General features: G+C 38.5%; 1 protein-coding gene across 1 annotated transcript; it reads right to left on the reverse strand.

Annotated features, from left to right (window-relative positions):
- Positions 1 to 755: 755 nt before the first annotated feature.
- Positions 756 to 4,562, reverse strand: snrpd3l (small nuclear ribonucleoprotein D3 polypeptide, like). The gene is made up of 4 exons (XM_080743183.1): positions 4,446 to 4,562; positions 3,120 to 3,252; positions 1,731 to 1,923; positions 756 to 962 (listed from the first exon to the last, which is right to left on the reverse strand). Exons 2-4 carry the CDS (start codon positions 3,243 to 3,245, stop codon positions 898 to 900), a joined length of 384 nt encoding a protein of 127 aa, XP_080599309.1. The 5' UTR covers positions 3,246 to 3,252; positions 4,446 to 4,562; the 3' UTR covers positions 756 to 897.
- Positions 4,563 to 11,778: the final 7,216 nt, after the last annotated feature.

The raw sequence follows: 11,778 nt of genomic DNA on the forward strand, positions 1-11,778 counted from the left end.
CTTGCTTCTTGCATGACAACAGGACAGTAATAGTCCTAGTATAGTGACTTCCAAGATAGTTGTGTTAATGCAATTTGCCTCCATCTGGTGGTGCAAAAAAAGACTAACCAGTCCAGTATTATTTATGTCAGTACCCACACCTAAATCCTTACCCGTTTTCAAAAGTATATATCATTCTGACAATGATTATATGGCTGAGGTTGATGGAAGATCAAGTTAAGCCATCTCGATCTGACAAGCAAAGAGACAAAAAAAATCCACCTACATCCCTCACAATCTAAGCAAATGGTTGGTGTTTGGACAGTAGCATACAAACTAATCAAAGTGGCGTGTGTGCCAAGTGCTTCTGGCTAAAGAATCTCCATAAAGCGTGTCAACCTACGGAAGCACAGAGTGTTCTAAAATTCCCGGGTGGTGGCTGTGTTGACTCTGAACTTGATAAAACAGTGGAGGAAAACCACCCATTGCATTGTATTGCTAGTGTCGGTCCACAAAATCGAAATTAAAACAAGGTTTTGAATATTTCTCTGCATGTAAAATAAATCTAGAATATATGAAAGTTTAATTTCTTGAATTATATTTCAGAACAAAACAAACTTACACAATATTCTATTTTTCTTTAGATTGATCTGTACTGTGGAATCATTTGTTTTTATCCCCACATGAAGCTGAATATTTATCATTTACAATATGTTATCAGAGGATCAAAGGCTACAGTTGAAGTGATTCTGAAGAACTGACAAAAAAAAAAGATTTGAAATATGGTTTATTTTCATAAAAAATGTAATCAAAAAAGCAGACACTTGCAAAACAAACCAATAACCTGGACAAGCATGTCTAGACAAAACAAAATCCTTTGAAGATGAAAAATAAAATAAATGCTGTACAACACAAAAATTATCGCCTTTTCTGGAAGATATTTCCTCTTCCCATGCCGCCACGGCCTCGACCCCTTGCAGCCACTGTATGCAGAAAAACACAACAAAAAACACCTTCAAGACATAATATTGACATGCTTTTCAAATGTAATTACCGGTACTAGAATGGAAAGAAGAGGATTTGTCAACATTGTGAGTAGGAATAAAAAACTCACAATAATTGTTTTGTGGAGAATGAATTCATTGTGAAATTGTCTTGTCATGCACTGGTATAAATTCACCTTTTATCTGCCAAGCTGTATATGGTAACACTTAAACCCTCTATAATTGGTAAAACTGACCTGAACAAACTGGAGTCTTTGCAAAGTCTCTGCAAAATCTCTTTGTCAAAAATAGCCGTTCTACAAGCTCAACGCGCTGCAAGGCAACGCATTGTGAGCTTGTAGATCGGCAATTGTTTTGGGCAAATGTTTCGCCCCAGGTTAATGGTTGGGGATATTTTGATTATCGCAATAATATATCAAATCTATTTTTTTTTTTGGGTCACAATAATCGTGACATGACATTTTCAATCGTCCCATCCCTAGTTGTGAGCTTCATGTTGACTTTACATGATGTACATTTTGGTTTCCACATTTGCATGTTGAGTTTACATAATGTAAATTTCAGTTTCCACATATGTACACCCCTTGCAGAGCTGTTGTCATTAGAGCGTTTTGTATATAAGAAAGGAATGCTGAAAAAGGAATGCTGTAGGGTCTTGGTACTTGAGAATGTAGTGCATGTGATATCAGGACATGCACCCCCGGCATTCTTGCATTCTGGCACACACACACACACACACACACTCACCTTGAGCTTTAAGGATAGCAGCCTTGCCCCTTCCTGCCCCAGAGCCCTGGTTCTTGTTCTTCATGCTCTTCAACATAGGAGCATTTTTCAACATGTCCGGTAGGATAAGGAAGCGGATTTTGCTGCCACGGATGTAGACCTGTTCCAACTGTGCTACGCGGCCATCACGGTAGGTCACTGTGATATTGGACATCTGCAGAGGAAAGAAAAGTTTTAACAAATGTATGTATGTATGTATGTATGTATGTATGTATGTATATATATATATATATATATATATATATATATATAGAGAAGTGTATTGAAGGACCACACATACATATATATATATATATATATATATATATATATATATATATATATATATATATATAGATATTCAAGTTAACTCACAATGTGAGTGAATGTCAAAATGTATAAAATAGTACCAGTCTCAGGTGAGCTATATAAAACTATGACTTATTCCAGGAAAATAAACGTATGGTGACTGACTATGATATTATCCTGGAAAGATGTCGGAGATTACTGCAACATTTATTGGATTGCCAAAAAAAGGATTCAAAGTGTTAAACCTTTCTCGTTGTTTTCAGATCACTGCTCAGAACAGAGATTGGGTTCTAGACCACACCATAGAAAGGTAGACGCCTCCTTCGGCTCTGGTGCATATGGATCGAGCATCGGGGTACCGCTCGTCACACATACGGACGTTGGTAGGCCAATCAGAGGCAGTGGGGCCCGGTGGGTATTTTTGTACGTAGCCTATAAGAACAGCTGAGTGGCAGCTATCCCGTGGTTTTTCCAGGTACTCCAGACTACAATTGTTGCACATCACTCCAATGAACTGCACAGGCGAATGAGGCATCTAGCTTTTTATATCTGTGTTCTAGACAGAGTGCAGTGTGGCTGCCCCACAGGAAAGCAGGCTAGCTGTGTTGACTGCCATCAGCCTCCACCATCACAACTTTGAGCTCGGATCCATGTAAAACACCATTGTGAATGTTCTATTAATTCAAGTACAATAATTAACAAAACAATATTATCTCTGCTGCCAGAGAGTTAGCAGGACTAGAGTCTAGAGCACTGGTTAGGGATCCATTTGCTTGTAGATCGGCTATTTTTTTAGCAAAGACATTTGATAAGAGTCCAAAAAAGACTGCATCAAGTATGTATATTATAAGTACGTTTTACCAACAGAGGGTTTAAATGGTAGCGGATATGCAGCTCGGCAAATAAAAGGTGAATTGATCCCAGTGCATGACAGAGGAAGATATCGCGGTAAATTAAACATCCACAATACAATTATTGTGAGTGTTTTTTTATCACGATAAAAATCGCTTATCGTCCCATCCCTACTCCAGACAAAAAGAAAACAACAAATCCATAACCAACCTGACAGTTCATATTATCCTCAGCTTCGATGAGCTTGCCCCTGTACACCTCTCCAGTGTTGGTCTCACAGGTCACAATGTGTCCCTCTGCTTCGTGCAGGACTTTGATGGGTACGCCGATAGACATGTTTCAACTGATGAGGTACAAGAAGATGCAAACCATTACTTTTTTTAGTGGGGTTTCTTCAAGTTCTGCAACATGAGATGTTAATAGAAGTAGAACCATTATACAATTAAACGTAAGCAGTGGGGTAAAGTAACTAAGTACATTTACTTAATTAATGTACTTAAGTAGAATTTTTAGGTATTTGTACTTTACTTGAGTATTGCCAATTTCCAGTAGGCCTACTTTTACTTCTACTCCATCCACTACATCTCAGAGGCAAATATTGTACTTTTAGTCCAATACAATTATTTTTAAACTTTACTTTGCAGATATAATATTATGAAACATACATTAACCACTTCCCCATTCTGTAGCTTGACTATATGAAAATAGCCGATCGACAAGCTCACAACGGGTTGTTAACTTATATCTGCCATTTCCAAACATTCTGTACTTTTACTTTTGGTACTTTAATACATTTTGATGCCAACACATTTTGATGCCAACACTTTCATACTTGAACTCAAGTAGGCCTGCATTGAATGAATTTCGGACCTTTATTTGTAACAGAGTATTTCCACATTGCAATATTAATACTTTTACTTAACAAATGTGAGTAACTTTTTCAACACGGAACGTAAGTTAGCATTATAGCCTGGGCTGCAGTAGCCATGTTGTTTGTACAGTGTTCAAGACTAGCCCTTAGCCTTGGTACAAAAACAAACAGCCATTACTTTCTGTCTGATGCACACAATATCACTCGAGATTAACGCCAAAACTGGAGGTCATTTATAAACATCCAAGATAGCAAGAATAAGCGTTGCAGTTTTGTTTTCTTTGATTTTTGATCCCTTGAACGAACTGAAAATAAACGTTTAGCCAACTGCTATACTAATCGACCTGCCCACTGCAACAAAAAGCGATGATTTCGATAAGCATATTTATAGATAAATGAACGTAACCAGTAAATCATAATGAAGTTGACGTATGTTGTGGGAGTAGAAATGTTTACACCAGTGACATACATTTCACAGTAATAATAATAAGCGGTACTAATCACAGTTACATTGTGATCTCACAGAATGAGACGGAGGCTAGCAGCAGCATGTGAAAGAACCAGTGTATGAATGAGATACGTAGTAAAAGAACTATGGCCGACACGGCCATATTAACGCATAATATATATACATTATACAACAAAGGATTTGCAGATGTACTCACCCTAATTGTGTTATGGGTCGTTTTCTTTGTTTGATGTGATCTTCTGCTCTGCTACAGCTACACTGCAACGTGCACTCGTCGATTTCGCGATTTTGGAGCCTTTTCCGCTTACCCACAATGCCAAGGAAGTTCTTCCGGGTCAGCAGAGGGAGCTGTGGGATTTGCATCATATTTGCATGCAATTTAGCGTGTGTGTGTGTGTGTGTGTGTGTGTGTGTGTGTGTGTGTGTGTGTGTGTGTGTGTGTGTGTGTGTGTGTGTGTGTGTGTGTGTGTGTATATATATATATATATATATATATATATATATATATATATATATATATATATATATATATATATATAGGCCTATATATATATAAATACAACCTCCCAGCTTGAATAATCTCACTGAGAAGTCTCTCTCAATCACTCTCACACAATATAGATAGATAGATAGATAGATAGATAGATAGATAGATAGATAGATAGAGGTTTTTATTAAAGTGTCCTGCACCAAACGATGCCCAGCCCGTACGGGCTTACAAGACACTCACAAACATAGTACATACATACACCAAGATAAACCATAAACATGCAATATGAGTTAATGTTACATTTGGTCACTTATATGATATAAGTGACCAAGCTATAAAAGTAGATTTTTCAATAATACTGTTAAATTCCCACTCACATACAACATAACAAATTTAAAATCATAAAAGTAGCCTAATTGACAATTATGTTCTCTCATTTTAATCCTATGCATTGGGCTTATGAAGTAGAATCAACGGCTGCTTTAGGATACATCCAAATCCTGTGCCCGGGGGTGCATGTGCGATGAGGGATTGAATGTAGGAGTCGTAATGTTGGAGAACGCACACCGGTGCCCGTTGGGCGGAATAGTCACCATCGATGTCCAATGCCCGTTGTATCCGTCTGTCTGGCTGGCTCTCTTTTATGACCATAATAGCCTATGGTGTTGTTCCCTGTCCAGGGCAATGTAGTGGTGTCAGACAGTGATCAGTGATGTCAGTTGGGCATTGTTGATGTCAGTTGGGTATTGTTACCATGGTGGTGACACTGTTTAGTATCAGTGATCAGACGGTGGATGGACATTCAGTAAACTAAAGTTAGATTAACAGTAAACACGCACAGACCAAATAGCCTACATGTCCACACAACAACACAGGCTCAGGTCATGAACTTGTCTCTGTTATTACTCAAGGGCAGTAAATGTTGCTTAGGGCCTGAGGCTTTCCCACGGTAGAAGGGCTTTTTAATGAGGAAAGGCAAAGCATAATGGCACAATAACATACATCATCGAATGAGCCTTCATTTGCTTTCCATCACATTAGGCTCAGTGACTGGCGTCAGCAGGTCACTCACTCTAAAGACCACAGTCTGAGTGTGTGAGAGAGAGATAGAGCCTGTTTCTGTAGATTGTGGCATTTGTGTACTATACACGCATGTGTGCATGCATGTGTGTGGTTTGTATATCATGTAATAGATCACAGGCATTATTTGAATAGATAATATAGCATGATTCTATGGCTGGGTGGATGGTTGGCAACCAACTCATATAAATCACATTGGTTTTGATCACATTGTCACTGAAACAGTAGTCGTTGAGTGTTGCCTGGCAGTTATCGTACCAATTCAAAACAGCAACCTCATCTGTTGTGCAGCTCTCTAGCAAATCACCTTTTAAACAGGCATTAGCACAGATAATTAGGCTGAATTTTTTCCTTTCCTAGCAATGCTCTTGTAGTCTTGTTTCCTTGGCTAGCCATGTGCAAACGTTACCGTGGTGTATATTTTACACAAATCCCTACACCAGGGGTCTTCAACGTTTTCAGGCCAAGGACCCCTTAGTTGAGAGAGAGATGAAGCAGGGACCCCCAGAACCTGTTCATAGATTCCATATAGTTTCATTGTTTGACAGCACGATCATCAGTGTATTTTGGATTCATGTCGATTTGTGTTTTCAGATATGTAACCACTTGAACCGTCAATACTTAAAAAACTTGACCTTTCATTCTGTACTTAGTCTGCTCTTTTTCCCCTCTACACTAAAGCTCTATGCCAAAAATAGCCGATCTACAAGCTCACAACGCCTTGCAGCGCTATTTTTGGCTAAAGTTCTCAGAATATTGACCCTAGGTTTCAAGTGGCTAATAAAGTAGAAAAAAAAAACTTTCTATCACTCAAAGATTTGGAGGACCCCCTGTAGTAACTCTGAGGACCCCCTAGGGGTCCCGGACCCCCTGTTGAAGACCCCTGCCCTACACAGTACAATTCCATCTGTACACTGATAAATTAACACCTTTAGATTCAGCTCTCAGAAGGATACATTTTATTCTGGAGGTCTTCTAAATTAGAGGTAAATTAGAGCTTACTACTGTATGTGCTTAGTACTAAGGCAGTGGTACCAAACGATGTGCCTTGGGATTTCTTTTAACAACCAAACATTATTTGTATCTGCGCTATATCCAACAATACAAAAGTCTATGTTTTTATTATTATTTAATAAATCAGAAATTTGTGTGCACTCATTTCCCAATACAGAACCACTTTGACCTACATATTTTGGGCATATCAATATAGGCGGGGGGAATTAATATAATTGTGCTTTGAGATTTTGTCTTGCCCCTTGGTGTGCCTTGGGCACAAAAAAGGTTTTAAAACCACTGCTTTGAAGCATTGGCCTAATTCTTTCAGAGATGTATGACTATGAATCACATAGAATCATAAAAGCCATCTGTTCAATATTCCCAGTTTTCAGTTAGAGTGATTTAAAAATGATACATTTTCTCTGACACACTGCACAGCAGCTTTGTAAAAAATAAAAAATATTTATCTGGCAAGTAGGCCTACACATTACATAAGAAATGAGAAAAGTGCTGTGGTGAAACAAATACTGTATTTAAAGCATTATGTTGATCCCCATAATTGGTTTGTAACATGGTCAATTTTAAAACAGATATCAGAATGACAGAACAAAAAGTCAAGAATACATTTTTAAAGACAGGTTGCAAGTGAGTAGGCTACTGTTAATGAGGGGCTATACAATACTGCCAAAATGTGCTGCTTTGGTACGAAAACTCACACTAACTAGTACTACAGACACGTAACATTATGCATACAGTATGCTAAAGAAGCTTTGTATTGTAGAGAAAATGTTTCAAGTATCAATCTTTCTGTATGTCAACAACAGATGTTGGCCTTGATGTTTTTTTTTTTTCCTTCTTCTTTTCTGTGAGTGGTCAGTGGTGATGAACCTCCAGATCCAGATTGCGTATTTCGTCATGTACTAAAAGTCCTTATTAAAGGTAGGGTAAGTGATACTTTGCTGTTAAAATAAGTGTGAAATAGCTCTGTGGTAGTAGTAATGGGGTGTTTGTTCAGTAACACTGGTCTCCCTGTCCCACCAGCTCTTTAGTAAACAGGAAATACATTTTTCAGGGCAGGATTCCAATTTTATCCAATCATACAGGATACCGCATTTAAGTGAAACTGGAAGTGATGACAAGAAATTACACAGAAATGAGGAGACCATTTTGAAACTGCAACCCAATGAAATTTAATCTGATGAAACGTTCCTGATTGGCTGAAATTGGCAACCCTCCTGAAAATGTACTTTCTGTTTATCAAAGAGCAGGTGAAATGTGGCCTCTGTTACTGAACAAACACTCAAGTCTTTCCAAAGGAACATTCAGCTCGGAGCTCTCTCAACCTGCTACCACAATTGATACGTCTCAGCATTCTTTTAATATCAGAATTTTCACCCAAAAAAAAAAGATCAAAAATCAATCAATCAAATAAATAAATAAATAATTTACCCTACCTTTAAGTGACGCTTTGGACTGCCATATACCTGTACATACATATTGCTGCTGTCTGGCAGAGGAATCTCTTATGCCCATATTTTTAACTTTTTACGTTTTATCATAAATCAATGCCATAATTGAGCATTCAACAGAGTCACACAAAAGTATCAAAAGTAACAGAACTACAAGTTCAAAAGCTCTTTAGATTGTAGATCAGCTACTTTTGCTATTTTTAATTTGAATACTGAAAAGTAACAGTTTTGGAGGTTTGCTCCTGTCAGAGATGATATATAGAATGGAACACATTCTGCAAGGTTGTTTTGTTTTGTTCTTGTTGCCTTGCTCTTTTCTTTGTAAGTCTGCACTCACACATCTCAGTCCACACATTCTGGAGTTTAGCAGTACTTCTTTGAAAAACCTTTTTGTTCACATATCCCTACCTATTTCACCAAAGAGCTCCTGTCACTTAGAGCAGTGGTCCTCAACCTTTTCAGGCCGCGACCCCCAAAATAATCATATTTTAACTTGGGACCCCCCCTCCCTGACGAGCACTAAAGAGTCGAGGCATTATATTTTGTATAACAGGGTTCTATTTGCGTGGCGTTGTGAGCATGTAGATCGGCTATTTTCACCATTTCTGCCTCTTATATTTGACAATTTGGCCAATGTTTAATTTGTCATTTTAGAAGTATTAAAAAGTTTTTAGAAATGTGCATAATGCATATATCCTCTATACACTTAAACTTTATGTTGGTTTGTTGACTGTTGAGTGAGAAAACAAGGTTGCACATTAAGCTAATCCTAGTGTGTCTGGAATGAAGTTTGAATTGAATTGAATTAATCATCTGGAGACCCCACCCAAATAATTTTGGGTCCCGACCCACAGGTTGAGAACCACTGTCTTAGAGCCAACTGATCCCTGCAGCACCTCTGTTTACATTCTGCAAGGTGTTGCTGTAATGCTTGCACAATAAACTTCTTTTCTTCAATGAAAAAAAACAACAACAACAACATTTAAATATACTTTGAAACGACTGCATTTGTAGTTGTGTCGAGGATTAATTATCTATAGTAAGAGGCTTACTGTTGTTGAAATGGCTAAAGCAAAATGTTACATACACAAGCCTTGACTACTGTAGGGATAACTTTAAGCAAAACCTATTGGAGATGCGCTCTCATGAGGAGCAAGAGGATGTTTGCAAAAAAGCTGTTAGCCTACTCCCTGCTCCAACGTGCAACGTTTGAAGAGGACACTCAGGAAAGTCCCAGGAACAATGCTACCTTTTAGTACAATCCCCCTCCCTTATGCTAGGACAGGGGTGTCGCACCAAATTCTGGGCCCTGGGTACAAGGATTCACTGCGGGGCCCCCTGTGCTTTAACTATTGAAAAATAGCAGATATACAAGCTCACAGCGCGGCACCGAGTGCCGCGCTGCGAGCTTGTAGATCTGCTATTTTTGAAAAATCATGAAAATCTTTAAATATTTCAAATCCTTCTGAGGTTTTTTGAAAAACCTATGTTTCTATGTCAGTGGAGCTCAAACCTTTTCATGTGAAGGACCCCCAAAATGGTATGTATTTGGCCACGGAACCCCATCTCAAAATATTGAGTTCCAGGGACCCCCCAGAAGCAAAGTTTTAGTTACAAATGTTTGCTTAAAAAATACATACCGGTATATTCAAAGATTTGCACACATTTTCACGACTTTTCAAAAATAGCAGATCTACAAGCTCGAGCTTGTATATCTGCTATTTTTCAATAGCTAAAGTATAAAATAATTAAGGCCCCTCCGCCACCTTGGGCCCTCGTAACTCAGTCCCACTTTCCTACCCCTTGTGACACCCCTGAGTGCAATCCCCCTCCCTTATGCTAGGAGGCCAAGCTGAAGGTCACACAACCAATGAGCAATGGTGAGATAGCAGCACTATCAATTGAAGCCTCCCTTCTCCCATGCATCCGCAGTGGATGACCTAGAAGTTAGGAATGAAGTGTTGTCGCTGAAATTCCAAAACGTAACGTTACTGTAATCAATTATTCTACATTTGTATTTAAATTAAAACTGATGCTTATTCTGTATTAAGAATCTACAGTAGGCCTACACGCCATGGTGTAATATTCACTCAATGTACAGCCACATTGTGGATGAAACATAAATTGTTATTATTAATTATAATATCTTTTGTAATTATTACTTGCGCCAGCAGAGCGTGCAAAGTACTGCATTCGGCCGCGTATGTAGGTATGTCGGTTTCTGGGGATTGTGTTTTTAAGCCCGTAGCCCAATCAGGGACCAGCATTTGTGGCAACATCGTCATTAACAGCCAATGAGGGACCAGCATTCCTGGTGATGCCAGTGGTGATGTCACTGGCATCGCCAGTGGTGATGCCAGTGGTGAGTGCACCTTATGGCACGCTCTGCTGGAACACAAGTAGGCCATATGGCTTACTTGTGGACATGGCGCAAGTTGGCACCTTGACAGAATGCAGTTCTAGTTATTATTGTTATGATTATTTGTCAAGTTTGTGATAAAAAGCCATTATGAGATAAACGTTGGATTTTGAACTTTTCCACAGTTCAATGGAATTCAAAGGTGCATATAGTGATCATACACTGGATGATTCATGATGTGCCAACCTTAAGCTCTGTGTAAGGTAAGGTTGTGAACATTTAACAGAGCAAGGAAGGAGAGCGGGTTGCGGTCAACCTGTGAGCCCTGAGACAACAGACATCAGCTGACAACATTGCTAGAAGAAAGTATGCTCCCATTATGTGCATTTGAACAAATACTGTCTAAGGTGATCAAATTATTATGAGAAAAAGAAAATACATTTAAAATAATAAAATAAAATCCCTAATGGGACATTGGCGTGGCCATTTGAAACCTGTATGCAACCTGTGTGCAATATGAGAACCGTTTGGTCACAAATCAATGTATGATGCACAGAAGTGTCAAAATAATTCCTTAAATGGGACTTGCAGGGTTTCCTGCAGGAAAAAGTCTTGACCAGGGGGGCGCGTGCGCCGAAATTTTTTGATAATTAATTAATTAATTCGAGTAATTAATTCACTTAATTTTTTATATTAATTCTTATTTTTGCCCTATAAAAAACACATGAATGTGCCCATGATGACGGAAAACACAACTACATGCTATCATTCACATTTATTCAACATTGAATAACTACGTTTTTCACAGGACAGTGTAACTTGTTTTTTTCCCCCAGGTTAATCAACCAGCACTCGTGCCATATAAATAGAAGTCTACAGCACAGTAAAAAAAAAGAAACATTGGTGTAAAGTAACTAAGTAGATTTACTTAAGTACTGTACTTATACTGTACAAAGGAGATTTTCAGGTATTTGCACTTTACTTGAGTATTTCCTGCATTCAGGAGATACCAGCCCTTATGTTTTCTTCAAATGTAAACAAACATGGCTGCCATGTTTGAAAGATAGGGTTGGTATGGGGGTTAAACATGCAATTTCGCGATCGCGATCATGCCTAGTACATTGTTGGAGGTCCA

This window comes from Nannobrachium achirus (genome assembly GCF_963921795.1).
Source record: "Nannobrachium achirus genome assembly, chromosome: 15".
NCBI classification, from domain to species: Eukaryota; Metazoa; Chordata; class Actinopteri; order Myctophiformes; family Myctophidae; genus Nannobrachium; species Nannobrachium achirus.